Source organism: Podarcis cretensis (genome assembly GCF_951804945.1).
Source record: "Podarcis cretensis genome assembly, chromosome: 13".
Taxonomy (NCBI): domain Eukaryota; kingdom Metazoa; phylum Chordata; class Lepidosauria; order Squamata; family Lacertidae; genus Podarcis; species Podarcis cretensis.
This window is the reverse complement of record NC_137182.1, coordinates 4,790,871-4,818,457: the sequence shown is the minus strand read 5'-3', so window position 1 is coordinate 4,818,457 and position 27,587 is coordinate 4,790,871. Positions and strand designations below refer to the sequence as shown.

General features: G+C 42.4%; 1 protein-coding gene across 4 annotated transcripts in view; it reads left to right on the top strand.

Moving 5' to 3' along the window:
- The first annotated feature begins 3,111 nt into the window (after positions 1 to 3,111).
- The window catches only part of TEX10 (testis expressed 10), a 50,943-nt gene continuing 26,467 nt past the window's right edge, over positions 3,112 to 27,587 (top strand). Inside the window, exons 1-10 of one of the 4 annotated variants that reach the window (XM_079949406.1) lie at positions 3,112 to 3,186; positions 6,311 to 6,500; positions 8,276 to 8,988; positions 9,582 to 9,828; positions 10,012 to 10,124; positions 10,872 to 11,131; positions 15,558 to 15,693; positions 18,898 to 19,073; positions 21,473 to 21,650; positions 26,286 to 26,374. In XM_079949406.1, the coding sequence (XP_079805532.1) occupies positions 6,321 to 6,500; positions 8,276 to 8,988; positions 9,582 to 9,828; positions 10,012 to 10,124; positions 10,872 to 11,131; positions 15,558 to 15,693; positions 18,898 to 19,073; positions 21,473 to 21,650; positions 26,286 to 26,374 (2,092 nt within the window). In that variant the 5' untranslated portion in view covers positions 3,112 to 3,186; positions 6,311 to 6,320. Of the gene's footprint in view, positions 3,191 to 5,920; positions 6,070 to 6,310; positions 6,501 to 8,275; positions 8,989 to 9,581; positions 9,829 to 10,011; positions 10,125 to 10,871; positions 11,132 to 15,557; positions 15,694 to 18,897; positions 19,074 to 21,472; positions 21,651 to 26,285; positions 26,375 to 27,587 lie in introns of those variants that run through there. The other 3 variants (XM_079949405.1, XM_079949407.1, XM_079949404.1) reach the window with 3 other exon arrangements.

The following is a 27,587-nucleotide window of genomic DNA, read 5'->3' as shown; positions in this document are numbered from 1 at the left end:
AACCCGGGTACAGAGATATTGGCAGAGGTTCTCCTATCAGTCCCTCCACCCTCACAGGCAAACTTGATGGGGTTGTGGGAAAATCTTGGTGGCTGCTTCCAGACAACATTGAAACTCCCTGGAGAAGCTAAGCTGGCTGCCCCCTTGACTTTCTGCCAGCAGCTGAAGCCTGTCCTGTTCCAACAGGCTTTGGGGAACTGGCTGCTTTTAAGGAAAGGGCTGGGGCCATGCTGTTTCATTGCAATTGGGAAAGGAGTACTACAAGGCTGTATATTGTCTCCCTGCTTATTTAATATATATGCAGAATTCATCATGCAAAAGGCTGGACTGGATGAATCCCAAACCAGAATAAAGATTGCCGGAAGAAATATCAACAACCTCAGATATGCAGATGACACAACCTTGATGGCAGAAAGTGAGGAGGAATTAAGCATCCTTTTTAATGAAGGTGAAAGAGGAGAGCGCAAAATATGGTCTGAAGCTCAACATCGAAAAACTAAGATCATGGCCACTGGTCCCCATCACCTCCTGGCAAATAGAAGGGGAAGAAATGGAGGCAGTGAGAGATTTTACTTTCTTGGGTTCCATGATCACTGCAGATGGTGACAGCAGTCACGAAATTAAAAGGCGCCTGCTTTTTGGGAGAAAAGCAATGACAAACCTAGTCAGCATCTTAAAAAGCAGAGACATCACCTTGCCAACAAAGGTCCGTATAGTTAAAGCTATGGTTTTCCCAGTAATGGTGTATGGAAGTGAGAGCTGGACCATCAAGAAGGCTGATCGCTGAAGAATTGATGCTTTTGAATTCTGGTGCTGGAGGAGACTCTTGAGAGTCCCATGGACTGCAAGAAGATCAAACCTATCAATTCTTAAGGAAATCAGCCCTGAGGGCTCACTGGAAGGACAGATCATGAAGCTGAGGTTCCAACACTTTGGCCACCTCATGAGAAGAGAAGACTCCCTGGAAAAGACCTTGATGTTGGGAAAGATGGAGGGCACAAGGAGAATGGGACGACAGAGGACGAGATGGTTGGATAGTGTTCTTGAAGCTACCAGCATGAGTTTGACCAAACTGCGGGAGGCAGTGGAAGACAGGAGTGCCTGGCGTGCTCTGGTCCATGGGGTCACGAAGAGTCGGACACGACTAAATGAGGCATCTAATCATAAGCCTGCATTTTTATCAAGCTTATATTTTTTGAACAAGGTTGTATCTTAAAAATGAGTTCAAATTCACAAATGTTTCATGCCAGGCAGGAACTAGGCTGGCTAAGATTTTGGCAGATGTTCATCCTCTTGGCCAGAGAGGCCCTCTGGTTTATTGCGGTCATAAAAGGCTGAGAGCGAGGTCACTGACCTTGCATGTTGCAGAGTACAATTAAGCTACAATTAAGTTGGTAAATAGTAAGAATTATTGTGCCTCCCGTTAGAGACTTGAGCCACATTTTCCTAAGGGCAAGAGCTAATGGAAATAGGGAAAGAAAGTGTTTTTAAGTTTTTTCTTACTTTGAAAACGTCTTTGCTTATAAAAAAACTATATATGTTATGTATTAAATATATTGGCTTAAATGTAATTATGCAAAGGATTTAAGAAATGTTGGATTCTTATTTCATATAGTTGTAAGAGTTGTAACTATCCTGAAATTAAGTCAGCCATCAGCCCAGCCCCCCTGTCGGGCAGGAAAGCACCATCAGAGCACTCTAGACAGATGGTTGTCAGGTTATTGTTTAAAGGAACCTCCAGTGAAGGAGATCTTTCATTGATGATGCGTACAAAAGATCTTTGATACCTGTTTAAAATAGAATTAGCCACCATCTGTTTTAGCCATCTGCTCTATTTTAGAATTAAGGGGGCAAAGGTGATTTGGTAATTAAGGTGCCTTGTAGAGGTTAATGGCTACTTGTTTGCCAATTATAAATATAGCTTTTATTTCCCATAAAAGGCAATAGGAAATGGTTGTATCTTTTGTGATTGGTTCTAGCAAACAGCCAATAGGAATTTCAACCAGGCTGATTGGACAGAGACAGCCAAAGGAGGAGCAAGGGGGCTGGGTTAAGGAAATATAAGTGCTGGCCAGAATGGCAGGAGGCCAGGCCAGAGCTTGGTAACCATATACCACTGTGCCTCTCATTTATTTGTCTGACAAATAAATTATTATTTTAATTTCTCTATTGCTGCGTTGAATATTTCATTCCAGCTAAGCGTTAACCACAAACAGGGTGCTACACAAATGAATAAACAACAACAACCAGGGGTAGGCAACCTAAGGCCCATGGGCTGGAAGCGGCCTGTGGAGGTTGTTTGACCGGCCCATGAGCCGCCCCCAAACTGAGCTGCCTGCTCTCACTGTGCTAAACCGGCGCGGCGTGGGGACTCAATTCCGTGGCGCAAGAAATCACGTCTGTGCATGTGCATAAATTGAAAATTGTGTCTGTGCAGACGCAGAAAATCGTGGGCATGCTCACGTTCATGCGCAATCCGGCCCACATTGGGATCGGTGCAGGACCGATCTGGCCCAGGCAAGATAAGCCTTGCTGACCCCTGGTTTTGATGATACTCTCTGTGTGCGCGCACAATGTTTTAATTCTATCTATGTTTTATTTTTTCTTAAATAAAACAGTGCAGGTACAGTGGTACCTCAGGTTAAGTACTTAATTCGTTCCGGAGGTCCGTTCTTAACCTGAAACTGTTCTTAACCTGAAGCACCACTTTAGCTAATGGGGCCTCTTCTGCTGCTGCGCCGCCGGAGCAAGATTTCTGTTCTCATCCTGAAGCAAAGTTCTTAACCTGAAGCACTATTTCTGGGTTTGTGGGGTTTGTAACCTGAAGCGTCTGTAACCTGAGGTACCACTGTACATATACGTATTTGCTTTTAGCTGCTCTCATTTTTATCCGCAAGATGCCTCGAGTCCCTGCCAGGCTGCTGTTCCACCTCCGCTCCTGAAGGCGGCGCCAGGCGCGAATCCTCGCTTCCCCTCACGCGCTTTCCCCAGTCAGCGCTCCGCCTCCCTCTCCGGAGGAGGATTCCAGGTGCACTACTACGCAGCTGCTGGGGTCACGTGTTCCCCTCAGCCGCCCTGCTGATTGGGCGGGCGGGCGGGCGGGCGGCTTCTGGAAACCGTGGCTCCTCGTGACCCGGAAGGACTCCCCGGGCGCGTTTCCGTCGCTGCCGGCCGCGCGTGCCGGAGGTTGGTAAGTGGGGCGGGCGGAGAAGCGGGCTTTATTTCTTTCACCGCGCCGGCGCCGCCCCCGCTTCTTTCTTTTCCGTTGGTCACTCGGGTCCGTGACAGCCCCTCCCCCCTCCCCGCGCGGCAGCGGGAGGCCCGCCAGGGACGCGTGGAATCCGCCTCACGCCGCGTCCGTCGGGACAATGGTTCCCTCCGGCTCAGTGCTGTCTGCACTGGCTGGCAGCGGCGGCGGCGGCTCTCCGGGTTTTAGGCGGGAGTCCCTTCTCCAGCCACTACCTGGGACGCTGCCCGCCGGGCTGTGGCTCTTCGCCCTTAACGACAATAGTGGTCGTTCCGAAAGCGAAGTCACTTTTGGCTAATTAAACCATCTATGGCCTCCTAAACTGGCGCGCGGAGGGGGGGGGGTGTTTTGTTTGTTTGATACTATACTTTTGTGTTTTGATATTGTAAATCTGTGTCCTGAGATCCTCAGATGGAAGGACGGTATGGAAATAGTAGTAGTAGTAGTAATAATAATAATAATAATAATAATAATAATAATTACCCTGATGATAATCATGCTTAGGCTTAACCTCAAATAGCATGCTAACTAACTTCAGTCCTATAGTCAAAACGTAATAAAAGAAAAAAATTCCTTCCAGTAGCACCTTAAAGACCAACTAAGTTAGTTCTAGGTATGAGCTGTCGTGTGCATGCACACTTCTTCAGATACTATGTTTTGACTATGGCAGACCAACACGGCTACCTATCTGTATTCAGTCCTATAAACCAGGGAACTACCTTTATGTGCTCTCTGCTCAAAAACATTGCTAAGCCTTTACATTTGAATGTTCTTCCATCAGCAGTTCTGCAGGGGAGGTTCCAAAAAATCCCCCGTCAACATAAATACTCATTTTAATCTGGAGGGATGGAATCAATAACTCATGTTCCTATGCATCGCTCTTTCTATTGCATCTTTTTTACACAATTCCGCTTTTAAGAGTTTCCCAACCCCTGGACTTCTCCCTCCCCTCCTTCCTGGTTTCAAATCATTATCTCTTTTATTTTCTGCCTCTTTGTACCTTTATCTGATTTATTCACCTCCCTTAATAAGGGACAGGCCCTGTGCTCAGGCTTGCAAGCTTCAGACACACACACACACACACAGAAGTGAGGGCAAAAATGGTAAAAAAGCAGTTTTTGCAATGCCCAGAACAAAGTGATGAGTTCTAAATAAGTCTTTATGTGAAAGTTCCTGCCAGGCAGGTCTTTGCTTGCTGGTGGTTTTTGCATGCACAGAAGTGATGTTTTTGACCCACCCGCCCTTGTTCCTCTGGGCCAATGGCAATGTGTGGCATTCCCCTTCTGCTTTCCAGTCCCAGGCCAACTGGCCATTGGGGCCCAATGTTCTGGTAGGGAGGTGGGAAGGCAAGCTTCCTGCTGCAGTTGCTTCATTGGTTGATACGGTGGGGTTAGGTTGATTATGGTGGAGTTGTTCCTGAGATGCAGGGGTGTAACCTCCCAATGGCTCTAAGAAATATGGCTGATAGTTGGGGCTAGAATATGCCTCCCTATTTTATCTTTATTTGTTTCCTGCTTGGCAGGGGGTTGGACTCGATGGCCCTTGTGGTCTCTTCCAACTCTATGATTCTATGATTCTGTCTTTGAAACAGCCATGCACTCTAGTTATCCAAAAAGGTTTCCTTTATATGGAAAACTGGTGTGTCAGGTTGAAGGTTAGTCTAAAACCCTTCCTCCAGGCACCTTAACTTCCTGAATGCTGATAAATTCTGTTTTTATCTGGTTGAGTTTTTGGTTATGTGACCTTACACCTGCAGTCTGAAGCAAGCAGTCTAAATACAGATTTGCAGCTTAACTCTTAGAGGGAGTGATTTTGGCTCTGGGGTTTTGAACCAAAAATTTCCCGGTTTGCATTCAATGCTGTTCACTAATACAGTGGTGCCCCGCAAGACGAACGCCTCGCAAGACGGAAAACCCGCTAGACGAAAGGGTTTTCCGTTTTGGAGGTGCTTCGCAAAACAAATTTCCCTATGGGCTTGCTTCGCAAGACGAAAATGTCTTACGAGTTCCTGCGGGGTTTTTTTCCTTTCCCCCCCTTTTTCTAAGCCGCTAAACCGCTTATCAGCTGATCTGCCAAGCCGCTAATAGCGCTAATCCGCTAAGCCGTCAATGGTGTTGCTTCGCAAGACGAAAAAACCGCTAGACGAAGAGACTCGCGGAATGGATTAATTTCGTCTTGCGAGGCACCACTGTACAGGCATCGCCTCAGTTACGGGCAGGCGTTAGGAAATAATAAAAAATTCAGTTCAAACCCAGAAATGGCAGGAGAGAGCTGGAAAGTCTCTGTGGCTTGCAGGGAGACCTTCCGTAGAGCCCAAAGAGGGTGTCAGTAAGGGCAGAGGAAGCCCCGAAGAGACCAGCTGCTCAGCCTCTCCATCTTAACAGCTGATGTGCAGGGTAGCGCCGTAGTAGCAGCCGCCACTTTTTCACGTGTCCTCCAGCCTCATGATGGAGGTACAATTCTAGTCATGGATATTTTTGAATGCAGTATTCTTTTTTATGAATTGCAGAGAAAGAGCATTTAAAGGGTGCTCTGCACTTTATGCAATTTCAGTTATGCACGCAGGGGCCTGGAACATAACCCTTGCTTCAGTGGGGGCATGAATGTAAAAGCCTTCAACTGTTAATACCTCTTTTTTTAAAAATGTGAAGGTGCTGGGCTGGGCTATGTTGGTATTGATGATAAATATTTTCTGTTGTGAACCCTTTGTATGTGGAGATGCACAGAATTTCTTTTGCCATCCACCACAGTACCTTACACTCTGAATTTTCAGAGTTGGATCTATTGTAACTTCATCTTGAACCCAAGAGAAACTTCATCAGGTAAGCTGCAGTGCCATGAAGAAGGCAGCCATTTCTAGATTTTCAGATGACTAGCATTAGGGAGTAGAGCATAAGGGTGTACATTTTGCAATTTCTTTTTAGATTATGTTGCGGACCCTGAATTAAAGCAGAAATTGACTTTGGTTTCAAAAATTGAGTCTGAGTAATTGTTTGCTCAGTTTAGTTGCAGGAACTTTCCCCCCTTAAACATACTTGTTCAGCTATCTATATTTTTCTACAGTGGCTTCAAAATGACAAAGAAAAGGAAACATCAAGAAGATTTTCATAAGGTGAAGCTAAAAGTTGGGAAAAAGAAGCCTAGACTAGAAAATGCAACAGATACAAACTTCAAAACAAGAGCCATACATCTATCCGAGCAGCTTAGAGAGGATGGAGTGCTTCCAACAAATAATAGAAAGCTTAATATAAAGGTACAGTGAAATGCAAATTTATATGCCAGCAATTATTGTTGCACTTTTGAATTCATTAGCATCTGTGAGACTAATTTTGATATAGTGTGAGCTTTTCTCAAGGGTTAACATTCTACTGGAGATGCCAAAACATCATATCTAGGAATCTGGACAGCTACATAGATAAGTTGGAGAAGACAATAAATTTCAAAATACCTAATCTTTTTAATTTTATCATTATTGTTAAGCTGAAATCAGAGTTACAAGGATCCTTGCAGAATACAGTGGTACCTTTGGATACGAACGGGGATCCGTTCACATCCTGAAGCAAATGCAATCCACGTCCGCGTGTCTGCACGTGCACGGGTCACGACTTGCCGCTTCCGCGCATGCGTGTGACATCTTTTTGACCGCATGCGCGAGCGGCGAAACCCAGAAGTAACGTGTTCCGTTACTTCCGGGTCGCCGTGAAGTGCAACCCGAAAGCTCTCGACCTGAAGCATATTTAACCCGAGGTATAACTGTACCTTACAACCTCAGCTAATAATCTCTTACTGTGTCTTTGTTGTCATAAGGTGAGCTTCCTTAACCCAAAGCTATATCAGTGGTGTTCAACATCTCCATCTCATGAGTTGTATTGTTACAAGATATATGCTTTTAAATACTGCCTTCTGTCACGAAGTGTCTTCACCATGTGGCAAAATTCCAACAGTGGTGAAGCCATCAGTGCCTTTAGAAGAGGGGAGTTCCATAAGAGTTGATTTGCCCAAGGTTGCACCATGAGTATGCTCTCTCCTGAAATTCATTGAGATTCTCAGGTACTTTGTATTATGTCCATCTTCCAGGTCTAGTCTATCAAGACTCCTGATTATCTGAATGACCCTTGCGACCATTGTTGATAATCAGCTGATTATCAGCGGTTGCAGAGCGCTGGGCACAGGGCTTCATAAGTGATGATGATCAGCTGATTGTCAGGATTTTCAAAGTCCAGGGCATGGTGCTTTGCACAGGACTTTGCAGGTGTTGCCAATCAACTAATAAGTGGTGCCTATTTGGTGTACAGCGCAGGGCAAGTGGGCATGGCTTGGCCAACATGGGCTTGCAGACCAAATGGCAAGGCCTAGTAGGTCTGATTAGGACCACAAGTCAGAGGTCCCCGCTACTGAACAAAGTCCTACTCCAAATAGACCCACTGAAACCCATGAACTTAACGGTACTTGCGTCCATAGATTTCAGTGGGTCTTCTCTGTGTTTGACTAATGTTCATTAGCTTTATTTTTAATTGTTCTACTATGATAAGATTTCTAAGCAACTGGGCTGGATTTTATTTATATTCTGATTATGTACTGAAGACCTATAAAGTTACATTCAATCCTAGCATTGATTGCCTTGGATTTTCATTGACTGCTTTGCATTTTAAAGCATAAACTCTCTGTCATTTACATAAATGCAGATTTATGTCTCCTCCTTGAATTCCAGTAAATTCTAAACATCGATTAAACAGCAAAGGTGACATCCGCCTCTGAGAAATGTTTGTTTTGATGTACGCAGCCTAAGTCTGTGCATAAACAGGTACACTTAACTGAAATATGTGAGCTTATTTCCCCCAGTTGTGCAAAGGAAGGGGCTGATGGTTTCTTAACATTGTAATGCTTTGTTTTTGCTTTGCTAGTGTGAAGGTTGCTTTTATTTCTTGCTTTGGAAGTGTATAAAACCTTTCAGTCACAAATGTAATAGTTATAAGTTTGTGATGTAAATAGTTTTTCAAGTAATTACCAACTCTGTATTTCTTCTAGGATCTGCTTTCACAAATGAACCACTATAGTGCAGGAATTAAACAAAGTGCCCTTTTTGGACTCAAAGATCTGCTGTCCCAGTATCCATTCATAATTGATGCACACCTTTCAAGTATACTAAGCGAGCTGGCAGCTGTGTTTACAGACAAAGATTCTGCTGTACGAGCAGCAGCAATCTGCCTCCTTAAGTTCTTGGCTCCAAAAATACGAGCTGAACACATCTCTCCATTTTTCCCATTACTTAGTGCACATCTTTCTAGTGCCATGACTCATATCAGTGAAGGAATTCAGGAGGATTCTTTGAAGGTATTGGACATTCTGTTGGAGGAATACCCTACTCTCCTGACGGATCGCAGTAGTGTGTTGCTGAATAACTTTGTAGAACTGATTTCTCATCAACAACTGTCAAAACAACTGAAAAATAAGGAGAAAATATGCTGGATGCTGTCTGTTAATCCTAATCGTAGGGTAACTTCGCAGCAATGGAGGCTTAATGTGTTGGTCAGGCTCCGAAAGTTCCTTCAGGTGCTGGTGGAAGGATCCAGTGAATTAGAAACCGACAGTGAAGGGCTACAAGAGCCAAATGACAACCCACAAGTACCAAGAAACTCCCTGCATGTTAATTGGCAGGAATATGCCAGTGGCCAGCAGCATATCCAGTTGTATGAAAATGGTGGCCCACAAATCAGAATGCATTCATCCTTCAGGCTAAGGTAAGAAATAGTGTGCTTACAACATGTTTGAAGGTTCATGCTTTGTCACTGATGTGAAACGTAGCGAGCAGGCTGCTGCTGACCATGGCAATATAGTGAGGCTTATTGCAGTAACGCTGTGCAGTCACACAAGTGGGTTTTGTGCAGAGCCTCTTTTGAGAAGACTGCAGACTTGGGCTGCCATTCATATGGGTGCCCCATGAGTTATGCCTATGCATCAAGGGGTGTGGCTCCCCCCTTTCTGCACCCAAATGAGTGTAACTGAGGAGGCTGGGTTTTCATTAGCTACTGCCTATACATGTTTCTCATGAATCACTCACTTTCATGGAGCAATGTAAGAATAATAGCACAATTATAACTGTAAATAACCTGTACATGGTCTCCTCCAAATTGACATTTTGTATAAATGAGTAAGGCTGTTCTCCTGACCAGCTTTCATAACATGCTCATACAGCCGGGTGTATACTACTTCAAAATAAGTCTTACTGTGTCAAACAGGGCTTATTCTGGGTCTGTGTGTGTAGAATTATAACTGTAAATACATTTCTTTCTGTGCAGTGGTTTTGTAAAGAATGTTTTGGCCTTTGTTCTAGGTCTTTGGTAAGTATGACAGGCAGTGTTGAAAATGGCCTGTCATCTCCTGAAAATTTAAAACGATTTATTCAAATTATAATTCCATTGCTGCTTAATTGTTGGATTGAAGCATCGCCTGCACAACTTGCGACTCCCATTCTTGGTAATCTTCTGGAACCTGGATCTCAGCAGCTAATGGAGCAAGTACTTGGTATCATATACCTGTTGTGGAAGCTTGTAAAGCAAAATGAAGATCTGGATGAAATGGTAAGAAACAGAAGTTGCTGAACTGATATGTCACAGGAAATTATTTGCATCCTTGTCCTCTTACCTAATCAAGTTTGGAAAAAATCCATAAATTAGCCCCTTATGATCTTTCTGTTTGTATACCTTTCCTTAAAACTCTTAGCACTTGGAGAAAATTATTAATGTGTGGTGCCTTTCTTACAGGAAGTGTGGCTTCGAGCAAATTACCTGAATGATTTCAAGCACCATTTCATGTCTCATTTTCCTTACTCTTTCCAAGAAACAAGCAAGCACCGAAAGAAAGAGCCCTTGAAAAGGTATTGCTTATAAGACCAGGAGAGCCAGAGTTGAGTGGTTCCCTTTTCAGATAATCAGTGGGTTGTGATTCGAGTTCTTAAATTTTCACAACCATAGAAAAATCCTGGAGTAGCAATGGAGAAAGCTCAGCAGTTGGTTGATCGACAGGCATTTCTCTCTCCCCCCCCCCAATAATCCTCACTGTAAGGAATTTTTGTTGTTTTTAACTCAGAGTAACAGTAATTCCTTCATAAGTAATGCATAATGCAGTTTTGCTCATAAGAGAATATTTTCAGACAGTAAATTTGATTGAGTTCTGTTTTTTTTTTATGTGTTTTGATGTATGGTATTGCATAAGCCATCTAACTGGAGAGAGATACCTGTGTGCTCCATAGTAATTTGTGCTTGTCCTATGTGGATAAAAGACTGATATATGCAACCAGCACTTTTCTCTTATACTGGCGTTTGTTCAAATATGTGCTAAATTATAGTTTTCCAGGAATAGTCCCCAGTGAACCTTGGGTTTGCAAGGTTTCCTCCTCCTTTTTGGCATTGCCACCAGGAGAAATTCAGAAACTTACTCTTCTGTGTTCATGTTGCAGTGGAACCTGTTGAAACTTTTAACACTTATATGCCTTCTTATTTGAAAAGGAGTATATGCCTTCTTATATGAAATATCTATAGAGTTATGGGCCCCAGTAGAATTCTTCACTATTGAATAATGCTTTGTGCCAGTTTTCATAAAAACTTCTCTGTCTTTCATTTAGCAACAAGTATTGTATGACGTCGTCAAACATTGATCATCTCATGTTGAATTTAACCTTATGCGAAATCATGGTCTCATTGGCGAGTGCTTCAACACTGCAAATGGATTCTCATTGGCTAGATATGATTAGAAAGTTTGTGATAGAGACCCTCCACGATGGTTGTAAGCTCCCCCTTCACAATGGCTGTAAGTTAAACAGTAAGCAATTGAATAAATTGCTCAAAGTGACTTGGAGACTTCTACAGATACAAATCAACAAAGGTAAGACTCACTGAATGTACAGTCTTTGTCTATGCATTTACCAATATGTGACATTTTTCTAGGCTATTTGCATTACTTCCCTTTAGTGAGCCAATCCAGAAGTGATTTAGAGCAGTTTTGTGCCTTAGATTAATACAGTTTACCTCCTCTCCTGACTGTAAAAGATATGATCAGGAGACGCACCCTTTTTATATTTCAGAACTCACTGTGGTGCCAAACCACTGTTTGTAGCAAGAGTTAGCAGCAGGAAAAAATGGCTGCATGCATCATTTTACAGTGATAGATTCTCCATTTGAATATGCTTATAGGTACCAGATTTTAGAAATGTTTAGATTCCCCCCCCCCCTCATGATGTTCAATAAGGAAGTTACCAGCAGTGGATTTTATTGTAAGCTTAGAATTGGAAGACAAGGCAAATCTTGTAAGTTTGAGATATTCAAGACTGACACAGCTATGGCATTCTTATAATGAAATTAGGCCTGGGTGATGTATCAAATACATCACCCAGGACTTGTTTGAGGGCCAGAGCTTGATGGCACCTTCACCTGGTGGTATATCACAAGTGAAACAAGCACCGCTCCTGAGTCCCTCCAGGGGAGGAATGAGCTATGTCGGCCCCGGCCCTATGCTGAAACTGCCGCTGAGGAAACTGAGGTGGTTTCACCCCGGTGCCTTGTAGAACCAGGGCAAATGCAACTGCCCCCCCCCCATTTTTCAACATGTTTTTTTTTTGCTATTTTGGCCTTCTAAAACGCATGCATGAAAAAGCAGTACAGTGGTACCTCGCGTTACATACGCTTCAGGTTACATACGCTTCAGGTTACATGCGCTTCAGGTTACAGACTCCACTAACCCAGAAATAGTGCTTCAGGTTAAGAACAGAAATTGTGCTCCAGCGGCGCGGCAGCAGCAGGAGGCCCCATTAGCTAAAGTGGTGCTTCAGGTTAAGAACAGTTTCAGGTTAAAAACGGACCTCCAGAATGAATTAAATACTTAATGTGAGGTACCACTGTACAGAGATTTTATTTCATGGTTCACATACTTCAGCATTTATTGAAATAAGATTCCCCCCCACCCCCATGTGTAAATTCAGGGCATCAGGCTGAAATATGATACTTTGCCTAGGAAAGGTGGGATAAAAAGGCAATAAATAAAATCATAATGTATAATCTGGGGCTGTTAAAAGCCCAGATCTGTTATTTGATGTCCTGGCAGCTTCCCTTCCATATTCCACAGAAATTACTGAACCATATTGAACTCTAGGGGAAAGGATATGAACCATATTGAACTCTAGGGGGCAAAGGAGCACCATCTTCCCTCCCGCTCCCTAGCTAGAAACTCAGCTGCTTAGAGTGGCACACTGTATTGAGGAAGGTGAACTGCAAATGATCAAATTTTCAGTTTGCCAATATTTGCAGGCAAAAAGTGGAAGACTATACACTTTTATGCCAACAGGCCTTTTCGGCAGCTGCTTGAACCCTTTTCACTAGCCAGTCAGTGTAATTCTGTTTTCAAAGGTTTTTATATGGTTTTTTAAAAAATAAGATATTTATTGAAATTTTCAAAAATAATACAATGTAAAACAAAAAAAAAGGAAACAACAAAAATACAAAAATGCAAAGACAAAAACAACTAAAAACACTTATAATTTCCAATTACTTATTTTCTTTTAACTTATTTTCCAGACCTCCTCATACCTCCCTTTCTTATATTCCAGTTCAAATTATTAATTCAGCAAATCCTCACCATTAGTTTTTACTTATTTCAAAACCTTATTTTCCATATCTCTTAAGCATTACAGCTGGAAACCACTTAATTTCTGTCCAACATCATTCTAACATTCATTAATTTTACAATATTTCTGCAAATAGTCTTTAAACTTCTTCCAATCTTCTTCCACGACTCTTCTCCCTGGTCTCGGATTCTGCCGGTCATTTCTGCCAATCCCATATAGTCGATCATCTTCATCTGCCATTCTTCCAGAGTGGGTAAATCTTGTGTCTTCCAATATTTTGCAATAAGTATTCTTTCTGCTGTTGTCGCGTACATAAAAAAAATTCTGTCCTTCTTTGGCACCAATTGGCCAACCATGCCCAGGAGAAAGGCCTCTGGTTTCTTCAAGAAGGTATATTTAAATACCTTTTTCAATTCATTATAAATAATTTCCCAGAAAGCCTTAATCCTTGGGCACGTCCACCAAAGGTGAAAGAATGTACCTTCAGTCTCTTTACATTTCCAACATTTATTATCGGGCAAATGATAAATTTTTGCAAGCTTGACTGGGGTCATGTACCACCTGTAAATCATTTTCATAATATTCTCTCTTAAGGCATTACATGCCATAAATTTCATACCGGTGGTCCATAACTGTTCCCAGTCAGCAAACATAATATTATGTCCAACATCCTGTGCCCATTTAATCATGATAGACTTCACCGTTTCATCATGAGTATTCCATTTCAGCAGCAAGTTATACATCTTTGACAAAATCTTAGTTTTAGGTTCTAACAGTTCTGTTTCTAATTTCGATTTTTCCACCTGGAATCCAATTTTCTTGTCCAATTTGTATGCCTCCATTATCTGATAATAATGAAGCCAGTCTCGCACTTTGTTTTTTAGTTTCTCAAAACTCTGCAATTTCAATTTATCTCCCTCTTGTTCCAAAATTTCCCAATATTTTGGCCATTTGGACTCCATATTGAGTCTTTTAAAAGCTTTCGCTTCCATTGGTGACAACCACCTTGGAGTTTTATTTTCCAATAAATCTTTGTATCTTATCCAAACATTAAACAATGCTTTCCTGACAATATGGTTTTTAAATCCTTTATGTACTCTGACCTTGTCGTACCACAAATATGCGTGCCATCCAAAAGCATTGTTAAATCCTTCTAAATCTAAGATGTCTGTGTTCTCAAGAAGCAGCCAGTCTTTTAACCAGCAAAATGCTGCTGATTCATAGTAAAGTTTAAGGTCTGGCAGGGCAAATCCCCCCCTTTCCTTTGCATCAGTTAATAGCTTAAATTTTATTCTGGGCTTCTTGCCCTGCCAGACAAATCTAGAAATATCTTTTTTATATGTTTTTGTACACATATTGTGGTACAGGAATACTTGTATACTGTAGATACGTAAATGTGTTGTGGCAGACGAGGGAACTTGGCCGTAATATATGATGGAGAAGGCGCGCTTTCTTTTTGCATGTAAGGAGGGTTTTAGAGGGCAAACTGGCATGGAAGGATTGTGGGCATTTGTGATGCTTGCTGTGGGGAAGAGGTTTCTCAGGCCTGGAGTGGGAGCTGGCAGACGAGGTAAGGGTGGTACTGATTAAAGGCTTTTATGTAGAAGCAGTGGAAGGCTAGCACATTTGAGATTGAATGCGAATGGGTATTTTCCCAGACACACACACACACACACAGATGAAGATGTTAAAAACAGTACAGTGGTGCCCCGCAAGACGAATGCCTCGCAAGACGGAAAACCCGCTAGACGAAAGAGTTTTCCGTTTTGGAGGTGCTTCGCAAAACGAATTTCCCTATGGGCTTGCTTCGCAAGACGAAAATGTCTTGCGAGTTCCTGCGGGTTTTTTCCCCTCCCCCCCTTTTCCTAAGCCGCTAAGCCGCTTATCAGCTGATCCGCTGATAAGCCGCTTAACAGCTGATCGCTAAAAGCCGCTAAACCGCTAATAGCGCTAATCCGCTAAGCTGTCAATGGGCTTGCTTCGCAAGACGAAAAAACCGCTATACGAAGAGCCTCGCGGAACGAATTAATTTCGTCTTGCGAGGCACCACTGTACATTTTCATAGTGAAAGCTTATGAGGGGGAGACCTGCATGTGTGGCAGGAGATGAGTCCTTGATTTAAGGGCTGTGGTGAACTCATTCTCTCTCCCTCTCCTCACATACCCCAAGTTGGGGAGACAGCAATGGCACTCTTTCTTTATCTTCAAGACAAGAGAATGTAATGTGTGCCATTCAGAAGTAGTCCCATTTTCATGATTAATTTCTTTTAGTAGCACTCTCGGTTTTCACATAGAAAAATGTGGTGTGTAAGAGTGGGAATCTCTTTGAGTTGCCATGGCAAAAAGAAAACGACTAATAAATTACATATATATGTGCCGGGGCGGGGGTGTATTTGTGGATTGAGATCATAGCTGTCAACTTTTCCCTTTTCTTGTGAGGAATCCTATTCGGAATAAGGGAATTTCCCTTAAAAAAAGGGAAACATCAACAGCTATGATTGAGATGTCAAGACACTCTAGCATGAATATACAATAACATCCACACAATTGCATCTGATGCCAAACTGGCCTTTGCTATAGTTTCATAGTTACCCATTTTAGATGTGTTTTTTGGTGCAAGAAATTGCTGAATACTTGTTCCAAAGAATGGAGAGGAGGTAAAACATCATTTTTCATTTGTCTTCCCTCTTAGTGGCAGCAGAGACGCTAATGAAAGCCGTGTATACTCTTTACCAGCAAAGAAACCTTTCTTTCCCTATTCGTACATTGCTTTTGAATTTTTTTAGCAGAGTTTATCAGAAGGAAGAGTTGAACCTTCATACGAACAGGTAACAATTAATATTATTTTTCATTTCAGCTTTCAGTTCAATTTCCTAAAGTATAAACTAGGCTTTATCTTGATTTTTTAAAAATAAAAAATTTGTCCATATAACCCAAATAACAGAATAGAACTTTATCAGACAAACACATAAAAACTAAACCAAACCAAGGGTGGCATGGATGTTTATATTGTAAACTGCCCTGTTTACCTTGGATGAAGGGCTTTACATAAATTTAATAAATAATAGGAAGAAGAAAGTTACATTCACAAGAAAAATGATAAAGCTGGTTTCCCTCCCCTTATGGTTTTGACTTTTAAAATGAGGCTGTATTTTAAATTGCATTTTAACCTGTATTTTAATATTTTTTTCTTACTATGTTTTTATTGAAATTTTATTGGTGTTAGCCACCCTGAGCCTGGCTCTGGCCGGGGAGGGCTGGGTATAAATAAAATTTATTATTAGTATTATTAATAAGAACAAGTAAGTGGAGAGTGTCCACAAGTAAGCGTGGTGCACACGACTTAAAACATCTACAGAAGTAAAAAAAACCTGTATTTCTGTACATAAAGGCTCTGTATTACATCAAGAAAAAAATTCAATGATTTAGCTGTTGCTTAACCCAGATTTCTTGAGAGGCTTGTGTATTCAATAAAATCCCACCAAACTGGGACAAAAGAGGTTACACTTGTTTTTCCTTTCAAAAAACATGTGTACCATGTTTATTCACTCATGCTCTCACGTGCACTCACATTATTCACTCATGCTGGGAGAATGGAGGGGGGGATGCAGCAGCATAGCTGGGGGGGGGGGGCTGGAGTTTTGCTCTGTGTCCATCAGCTTGTGTGCTGGCGATGGAGACCAGTCTCTTGAAGCGTGGCCTTGTGGAGGAAGAAGGGCTTGGTATCCTCCTGGCAGACGTGGGGAATGGATGCCCAATGCCCCTGCCCTGACATTGCTCCCCAAGAAAACTTGGCCCACCCACTTCTGGATGAGACCATCTCCTTTCTGCTCTCATGCAGGAAGGTTTTTCTCCCATTCTCTGTTGACACTCAACTTGTAGGGTGTTCTCCCAACCCCATGCAAATCTTTCCTTCCTCCTACCTGTTCTGTTTACACAGACTGCTTCTCCAGGAGCCACATGTTCTGATGATCTTCAGAAAATTGTGTTGTTTAGAAAAAATATAAATGGCTTAAATAAAAAAATTCCTAAGGTGGCATACATAAAACAATTATCAATGATAACACAAATGAAATCAGCGGAATTTAAAAATAGGTATACAGTGGTACTTCTGGTTGTGGACGGGATCCGTTCCGATCCCAATCCGGTCAGATCCTCAGGTTTCCGCAACCTGAGGACCGCTTCTGCGCATGCACGTGCGGTGAAACCCAGTGAAATACTTCCAAGTTTGCCATGCGCACATCCCGAAGTTTACATAACCAGAGGTATGACTGTACATCATCATCATCATAATAATAATAATAATTATTATTATTATTATTTATTATTTATATCCCGCCCATCTGGCTGGGCCTTCCCAGCCACTCTGGGCGGCTTCCATAAAAACCAAAAATACAGTAAAATCACACGTTAAAAACTTCCCTGAACAGGGCTGCCTTAAGATGTCTTCTGAATGTCAGGTAGTTATTTATCGCTTTGACATCTGCTGGAAGGGCGTTCCACAGGGTGGGCGCCACTACCGAGAAGGCCCTCTGCCTGGTTCCCTGTAGCTTTGCTTCTCGCAATGAGGGAACCGCCAGAAGGCCCTCGGCGCTGGACCTCAGCGTCCGGGCAGAATGATGGGGGTGGAGACGCTCCTTCAGGTATACTGGACCGAGGCCGTTTAGGGCTTTAAAGGTCAGCACCAACACTTTGAATTGTGCTCGGAAACATACTGGGAGCCAATGTAGGTCTTTCAAGACCGGTGTTATATGGTCTCGGCGGCCGCTCCCAGTCACCAGTCTAGCTGCCGCATTCTGGATTAGTTGTAGTTTCCGAGTCACCTTCAAAGGTAGCCCCACGTAGAGTGCATTGCAGTAGTCCAAGCGGGAGATAACCAGAGCATGCACCACTCTGGCGAGACAGTCCGCAGGCAGATAGGGTCTCAGCCTACGTACCAGATGGAGCTGGTAAACAGCTGCCCTGGACACAGATTTGACCTGTGCCTCCATGGACAGCTGTGAGTCCAAAATGACTCCCAGGCTGCGCACCTGGTCCTTCAGGGGCACAGTTACCCCATTCAGGACCAGGGAATCCTCCACACCTGCCCGCCTCCTGTCCCCCAGAAACAGTACTTCTGTCTTGTCAGGATTCAACCTCAATCTGTTAGCCGCCATCCATAGCTAACTAAATTATATGTCTGGATAAGCTTGCTAATTTTTAAAAATAAAAAGCAGGTGTCTGAAACAGTATAATGTGGGTGCCTGCGTAACGTTAATAAATGATTTCTGGCAGCTGACTGGGTCAAAAGTGTGGCAGTGCAGAACAGAACACTCCAGAAGTAGGGATAGGAATTGGGTGGGAATACTAAAAATAAAGGTATGCTGAAGGCTTGAATTGTAATTTTATTTGTTTATATATGATATGATCAGCCTTGAACACTTATGGGATGTGTAAATCATATGTACTTAAATAGAGCCAGTTCTTTTTTTGAACCTTCTAGCTTGAGAGGGGATGGATGGTGGTTCTCAATGTTTCCAGATGCTTCTTACTGTTTGCAAGTGGCAGTAGACTGGCAGTGGGTTTTGCTTTTTCGTTTCCTTTATATCGTACTTGTGTTGTCTCAAGGGGGGCAGGATCCCTCACGGTAGCAACTGGCCATCAGCTACTACTGCCTGCCCCCCCCCCAGCACCCCAAATGTCCATAAAACAAAATTGTCCTGCAATTCAGCATCATTCCAGAGACACTTGGGGGAGAAAGAGTGGGGGCTGCCATCATGCAATAAATAAATGCAATAAATCAACTTAGGCCACAGTAAAAACACATTGTACAATTAAAAAACACAGAGGGAAACTGTCAGTGAGTACCTTGAGAAACAGTTTGACACTCTCTTCCATTGAGGAAATCCCTGCCAAAATTTGCCATGTGAAAATGGGCTGATGAATTGGGGTGGAGGGGTTCCTCCTTTTCAAAACCAAGTTTCCCATTCTCTGAAACGATATCCTAACACGTATTACCTTCCCCTTGCCTTTTTCTCCCTTGCACATACTAGAAGCAGGAGCAAAGTATTAACTCGTTGGCTGGCTGGTCTACCTCAACAACTTGTTCTTCTTGGTTTGAGAAACGCCGAGCTTTCGGACCAGTTGATTGGTACTATTTATTCGGCTGCATCCCGGGCAAACAAAGAAATCCTGCAAAGTTTGCAAGCTGCTGCTCCTCGAATTTACGGTACCTCCTTTGCCGAACTTCTTAAATTAGCAATAGGGAATAAAGACTCTTGGTTTCTGAGGAATCCCAGATGATGAGTATTTTTTGGTTTCTCTTCTCATAATAATAGGCTGCTTCCTTCATATTATGGTAAGCTATCACAGGAGCTGTAGTGTTCTTTGGAAGTGAGAAGTACATGTGCCAAATTAGTTTTGTGGAAAGAAGAAATCTGGAGAAAATGCTATCCACATATATATTTCATTATTTTAAAAAATTATATGTACTTTCCCAGGCAAAGCCCTTCCAAAGCTGCTTACAAAAAAGTAGTTTCTTTTTTTAAATCAATTTTGCTCCATTGCAATGCGTGGAAAAGGTGGATTTCATGCTAGAATTCATTAAGAAAAGAACTGAAAAGAAACCAGCCATATTTTAATGCCCTTAGTGTGCTGTTGTGCTCAACTACATGGGCCTTTGGTGTGATCCAGCTTCAGGTCTCTGGTGGCTTTAGTTACACCGTGTTAAATGCCCCTCAGATTTCCTGATTTCACACTTGTCAATTGGAATCCTGTAACCATCTCTCAATTGTATTATGGAAAAAATTCTGGAAAGTGAGCAAGAATTTGATAAATTTGTTTCAAGTGAAGGATTGGGTAGGTGCAAAGGAAGAAACATGTGCTTTTCACTCTCCATTTGAAGATGCTGGCTGGATCTGGGGTGACGAATGAACCTACATAATTGAGTTGTTCTTTGAAGAAAATTGAATAGTTCTTTGGCATCATTCATTTTTAGCTGGTGTGCCTTCTTCCTGGGCTCTGTGCACAAGCAGCACCCAGAACTTCCTAGAGCTAAGTTAACGAGTTTGGGTGGGACCCTACGCCCCGCCCCATGGACACACTCAGAAGGGCTCCTGCTTCTCTCAGGTCCTTTTTGAAATCTGCAGTGGGAGCATCAAGCAGAGCCTTCCCTCCATTCCTTTCTCTCTCAGCTGCTCTTCTGACTTGTACACTGGTGTTCATTTTCATTCTGTTCTGTTTCCAGTGGGTGCCATTGTGACTCTGGTCTTTTCATCTTTTATCAAGGCCCCCCAAGGGACTGCTGCTGCTGCTGCCCACTCAGTCTTTTTCCTGCTAGTTCCTGTCACCTGCCAACCGCCGTCGCATTTCCCCATAGCTTTCTGAGAGGAATCTCTGTCCCTGAACTATGCAGCTTGGCACGTTGATTGGCCCTTGTGTGATAGGAATCTGGGCTCGAGGAGATAGCTTCTTTGGGGTGGACAATGCTGAATCTGTTACTGCCTTGGTATCACCTGCCTTGGCTCTTTGTGTGTGGGATGGCACACACCATGAAGAAGTGGGTAGGATTGCCTAGCGGTAGGTGTGGTTCTCTTGAGTGGCCCCTGTGCAGTTACACAGCCCACCCTCTTTCTCCACAGCAGGTGAAATTTCAGCCTGCTCTTGCTCTGGGATTTCCTGATGTGGCTCTTAGAATAGAATAGAATAGAATCATAGAGTTGGAAGAGACCACAAGGGCCATCGAGTCCAACCCCCTGCCAAGCAGGAAACACCATCAGAGCACTCCTGACATATGGTTGTCAAGCCTCTGCTTAAAGACCTCCAAAGAAGGAGACTCCACCACACTCCTTGGCAGCAAATTCCACTGTCGAACAGCTCTTACTGTCAGGAAGTTCTTCCTAATGTTTAGGTGGAATCTTCTTTCTTGTAGTTTGGAGCCATTGCTCCGTGTCCGCTTCTCTGGAGCAGCAGAAAACAACCTTTCTCCCTCCTCTATGTGACATCCTTTTATATATTTGAACATGGCTATCATATCACCCCTTAACCTCCTCTTCCCCAGGCTAAACATGCCCAGCTCCCTTAGCCGTTCCTCATAAGGCATCGTTTCCAGGCCTTTGACCATTTTGGTTGCCCTCCTCTGGACACGTTCCAGTTTGTCAGTGTCCTTCTTGAACTGTGGTGCCCAGAACTGGACACAGTACTCCAGGTGAGGTCTGACCAGAGCAGAATACAGTGGCACTATTACTTCCCTTGATCTAGATGCTATGCTCCTATTGATGCAGCCCAGAATTGCATTGGCTTTTTTAGCTGCCGTGTCACACTGTTGGCTCATGTCAAGTTTGTGGTCAACCAAGACTCCTAGATCCTTTTCACATGTACTGCTCTCAAGCCAGGTGTCACCCATCTTGTATTTGTGCCTCTCATTTTTTTTGCCCAAGTGCAATACTTTACATTTCTCCCTGTTAAAATTCATCTTGTTTGTTTTGGCCCAGTTCTCTTGTGGTAATGCAACCAGTTTCTCCTTTACAGTAGTTTAGAGTGGAACACGGAAACTTCTGCCAGCTGAAAAAGCACCCCATTTTGAGGTTTTCAGATGATGTTAGCTGCTGATTCTTTTTTTTTTTTCAGATCCACTAGATGGTGCTGTCGCTATTTTGCCAGAAGAATCCCAACAACGCTTAGTCCAGCTGGTCTATTTTTTGCCACATTTACCAGGCAATCTGCTTTCGTCTCTCAGTCGCTGCTGCATTATGGGAAAACTATCGGTAAAGTTATCGACTACTCTTATCGGGATAGTGCGTATGAGGTAAGCAACCTAGCCAGTTTTAGTTTTTTCATGAGCAAATTTGAATATTGAAGGAGAAGCTTAGTGTTGCATCTTCTCAAACAATAATTTGTCAATGTAATTTTGAAGGTGCATTCACATGAAGTAAGGATGTGGGGAAACCATTGTGAGGGAAAGAGGGGAGCTGCTGTGGATGGGAAATGGAGGAGACAACAGTGAAGCATCAGGAAAATAGATGAAACGGGTCAGTTGCATAAGGAAGGAAGAAGCGAATTAGAGGGGGGATATATTCAAACACTGAAATGCAGTTGAAAAATAGGGATGGAGGTTCTTTGTGGGGAAAAGAAGTTGGAGAGGAAATGATATAAGGAGCAGGCTCTTGCTGTCCCAGCGAAAGGAAAGATACACCACGGGCACTTTGACAGTCGTGCTGCTGCTATGTGCCTCACAGCAAAATGGCATGCTCTTAAAGGCAATCTGTTGTGACGGACAGCATTGACTGTGCCTAAATGCTATTACTCCTCTTCTTGCAAGCTCCCGAGGAATGATGACAGGAGTGTTCTCTCCCTCCCATGGAGATCTTGCAAGCTGGCAATTTTGCTGTGGGTTTAGGCTAGTTGTTAATCTGTCCCAAGGGCGCCCGTCATTCAGGCATCGTGTCTTTACCCATACTTTGGGGGGGGGGGGGGAGTTGCTGATTGAAAACGTTTTTTTACTTGGATTGATTATGGATTCTGTGTTGCCTGCTTTACTTTTGAAATATTGTTAATTGTGGTTTTAATAAACTTGCATTCCCTACCCTAGAAGGCTTAAAATACAATCTTATCTCTGACAAAATACTGTTTCTAAAAAAAAGGAGTTACTGAAGCAATCTGTTTTTTCAAATAATACATTACAAAATGAAATGTTATTAACAAAATATAAAAATGATTAAACTGCAGTTTTATAGAGGCCAATTCCCCATTGAAACATATAAATATGAATGTTAATAATGAAAGAGCAAACACGTTTCAACATTGAGTCCTCTTCAGGAGCCAGATATGTTTACAGTTAAAATAGACTCAGATCATTGTGGTTAGTACCTTGGAGGAATATGCACAGTTTTTTACCTTAACTTCATTGTTCCTGCCCTGAGACCATTTGGTGAAAAGTGAATTATAAGTATTTGAAATAAAAGAAACCACACCACAACGTTTTCCCGTGGTAGAGCTTAGCGGTTGCTTTCTGTGATTTCATTACATCTCCACCCTGCATTTCTTCACCATGGAATCCAAGGTGACAGACATGTGGCTCTCCCATCCCCTCAGGCACTGACCATCCCTGGAGCTGCTTAGCTTCAGGAGGATAGTGGCCTTCTATACTTTCAGACTATACCCTGGGACTTTATTTGAATGTTCCAGAGGAAGTGGCCTAAAAACCTCCTTGTAGATTCATTTCTGTGCACAGAGCTGACCTCTCCCAGGTAGAAAACAACAGAAGCACCTTAATCTGGAACATCTGGTTATTTTTCTTTTACAAATATATTGTAGGAATAAGATAGCCGCTGATTAAAGACATGTTTGGAAGAAAGAATTGTCATACTGTTCTTCATAAAACATAATAAAAAGTGGTATTTTTATTTGGCCCTCATTTTGTTTGGTGAAATAATGATGTTTTCAAAGATGGAAAGTTCACTGGCTCTTCATACAAAGGAAGTAAAATTGCTGCTAAGCCGTGGGTAGGCAAACTAAGGCCCGGGGGCCGGATCTGGCCCAATCACCTTCTCAATCCGGCCTGCGGACTTTCCAGGAATCAGCGTGTTTTTACATGAGTAGAACGTGTGCTTTTATTTAAAATGCATCTCTGGGTTATTTGTGGGGCATAGGAATTTGTTTATTATTATTTTTTCAAAATATGGTCTTGCCCCCCACAAGGTCTGAGGGACAGTGGACCAGCCCCCTGCTGAAAAAATTTGCTGACCCCTGTCTAAGCTATATATACTCAAGGGGGAGAACCACTTTCATCCATCAAATCTGATCCAACATTGGTCATTCTTCCACAGGCCATTTTTGGCAGGTCATCTACCTGTGACATCAGGTGAATCTGCACCCTTTGGAAAGCAGCAGGGCTGGCATTGGGCAGAGTGGGGAGGGGCTACTGCAAGCTGTGTGATCCTAACTTGCAGGGCTTGCATTCACCACAGTTTAAATTGGCCATCAGATGCAGGCCCTGTTTTCAGCAGGGGGTTGGTTCTACGGGAGCTGCTACTGTTGTTGTTCATTTCATTTCATTTCATTTCATTTCATTTCATTTCTATACCGCTTTAAATGTTTAGGAAAAAATCACAATAGTGACTTACAACCCATTAAAATATCAAATAAAACAATCCAGAACAAACCATTACTGAATAAAGTCAAATGTAAATTATACATTCAAAGCAACATAATTAACAGGAAAGTAAAATATTATCTTGAAGATTTCAAAATAAAACATTACAAAGGAGGTCAGCTGCAGAATGCCTATTTAACGCAGCAAAGTTAACAACAACAAAATCTTAAACATCTCAAAAGAAAACATTACTGAAGGAAGTAAATTATAAAATGCACATTTAAAACAGCATAATTAACAAGGGAACAGTGTATTCAGGCACATCTTTCCAATCCTTTTCAGCAGATGGAGGTTAACGTCACTAGATGGCGCTGTGTGTCTACTGTGTAAACAGACTGGTTGAATGGAGATGTATGTTACTCTTATTCTAAACCTCATCCTTCATATTTTTCATGCTTTTTAAGCAATTTGAAATAGAATAATAGATTCTTCTACTGCGTAGCTGCTATTGCCATTGGGTTTTTTACATTGCTATGTGCAAAATATTTGTTTAGAATTAAGTTTAGGCAGTGTTTAAGTGTCAAAATTATAATCTGGATACTTTATTCAAGTGGATCCAAGCAGTTAGTGAGAAGATCTGGGGGAAAGTTTGTATTTTATCTTTATGCAGGTAATCTGAACATTTGACACACCATATATTTACATAGCATTGCAGCACAAACATGATACACTGCAGCTCATAGTTAATGAAACAGTATTTCACTGACGTTGATATAATCTCTATTGTAAAGTAAGAAGTGACACCTTTTAGGATGATTTTGAAGTCATAATCACATTGCTGAATGTTATTATTAGCGTTACAAAGGGTCATGGATGAGGTTTTAACTAGGTGTTGGATAAAATTCATGATTTTTAGCAAGTGTTAGCAAGCAGTAGGTGGCATAAAAGTAAAGGTAAAGGGACCCCTGACCATTAGGTCCAGTCGTGGCCGACTCTGGGGTTGCGGCACTCATCTTGCTTTACTGGCTGAGGGAGCCGGCGTACAGCTTCCGGGTCATGTGGCCAGCATGACTAAGCCGCTTCTGGCGAACCAGAGCAGTGCACGGAAACGTCATTTACCTTCCCGCCGGAGCAGTACCTGTTTATCTACTTGCACTTTGATGTGCTTTCGAACTGCTAGGTTGGCAGGAGCAGGGACCAAGCAATGGGAGCTCACCCTGTTGCAGGGATTCGAACCGCCGACCTTCTGATCGGCGAGCCCTAGGCTCTGTGGTTTAACCCACAGTGCCACCTTTATTAAATATTGTCTTCAGACACAATCTGCAGTTCCTTGAGATGAGCCAGTGGATACTTGGCAAAATTTTGCATGCAGGTCTTGCTATCCAAACACATTTCCTGCGTTCTTAGGAAATAGTTTGGTGGGCAAGTGTTCACATAACCAGTCAACGGTTTCCATTGATTTCTATGGGGAAATTTCTAATGCGGTCTTGGCCATGGAATTTTGGCCCCACCTTGGTTTCTGGTGAAATGGCTGCCATAGACCAGCAAAACACAAGAAAAGTAAGGCTGTCTATTTGTTTTAGTACTGCACAGTTGTCCAACTCTTTGAATATTTGATTCTGCAGTGTGTATAGCAAAGTTTGGGTACTAATTCCTCGTGTTTGGATAAGTGGATTTTTGCAGAATGAGTGTTTGGATAGTGGGACCTGTGTATTTTCATAACTTTCTCTTTAGATGCTGGTTTTGGCATACCTTTTAGTTCCTTCTTGATCAAGAAGAGTCCATATACTGTGGTATAGATTTAGTATAATTTAGAAAAATATTTTGAGCTCATTTACCCTCCTGACTTTTAAAGAAATTTTTGAATAACTGCCAACACGATTTCATCTTTTTCTCCCCTGGTTCACAATCATACAATGAAAGCTCAGATGTTCACGTTTCATTCAAGAATGCATATAATTGTTGTTAACCCTTATTTATGCTTTAAAAACACTTTTACAATTTGAGGTTATTAAGAATGGGTTGGATGCTTTGAAAACGTATTCATATAAATATTCCTTGCTCGCTTTTTGCATTCTTTCCAACTTAGATTTTTACTTTCATTTTGTAGAAAACAAAACCTAGTAAACACCTGAAAAAAGTTACAAGACCTGCTTTCCTGCTTATATCTTCAGTGTTCCACCACCTGAGCCAGGCATATTTTGGATATTTAGCGGTTGGGTGAGGGAAAAGGACTGTGAGATGACAGGCATGTGTGGAACGGTTCTGCCCTTCCCCTACCATCACATCTCGTTTGGACTTGAATTTTCATGTATCCTAATAACTCTTCCTTTTAAAAAAATTTAATAGATCCTCTTTTGTGGGATGGAAGTACCCAGTGCAAGGCAACTCAGTGACTGATCTGGATTACTTCAGCTTCTTGTTTTCAACTCTTACAGGTAATCTGTGAATTTAATTTTTTTTTTTTAATTTCAGCATAATTTTGTTGAATTTCATTTAGGAAAAATGTTGCGTTAAGTAGATTGAAGGCAAACATCCTGTAATGCCTTATAGAAACAATGGCTAATCATCAACATAAAAGCGAGAATTTAAGAAGCGATTATTAGGAGTGATCAAGCACGTCTGTGATTGCTTTATTCACCTACCAGCTGTCAGATTTCAGTTGCCTTCATTTTTTCACTGGGGAGTTTCTCTGCGGGCACCACTGCAGCTGCCTGGCATTGTTTTCTGTTTTAAGACCTTTTGAGATGTTTTATTTCCACAAGACCAGGCGGGTATCCTTTTGCTCTGTTCTCCCAATTACCTCCCAGTAAAGTTTCGATTTTAAAATACAGTGGTGCCTCGCAAGACGAAATTAATCCATTCCGTGAGGCTCTTCGTATAGCGGTTTTTTCGTCTTGCGAAGCAAGCCCATTGACAGCTTAGCGGATTAGCGCTATTAGCGGTTTAGCGGCTTTTAGCGGATCAGCTGATAAGCGGCTTATCAGTGGATCAGCTGATAAGCGGCTTAGGGCTTAGGAAAAGGGCGGGAAAAGGGAAAAAACCCCGCAGGAACTCGCAAGACATTTCCGTCTTGCGAAGCAAGCCCATAGGGAAATTCGTTTTGCGAAGCGCCTCCAAAACGGAAAACCCTTTCGTCTAGCGGGTTTTCCGTCTTGCGAGGCGTTCGTCTTGCGGGGCACCACTGTAGTGGTGAGTCCACTGTTTCAGCAGGATTCTAGCAGTATTCTAGAACTATAACTAAGCTCAGCAGTATTCCAGAACTTCCCAAATAACTGCCACCAGTATGGTTCTGTACACCAGTGTTGCAGATGTATAAAAGCTGGTTGGATTATGGAGACAGAGGACCAGTAGCTCCTGAAGGTCATAGTAAATTTATTTTTGTTTCCAGCATCCCCTCCATTCTTAAACTTCCCTTGCTACCAGACAGCCTCATCAGTCCTTGATCCTCTTTCTTGTGTGTCCAAAATCCTGTACTGCCCAAGTAATTCTTCTCATGCCCTTGTATGCCAGTATTATTAATATCTTTCTCTTAATCACTCTGTTCCCTGGCTTGCTTCAGACCTTCATAATCTACAATACAAATATTAATGTGCAGCCACAACACAATCACAATCTTTTTGTATAAAGCTTCAAATACGAAACACTTTA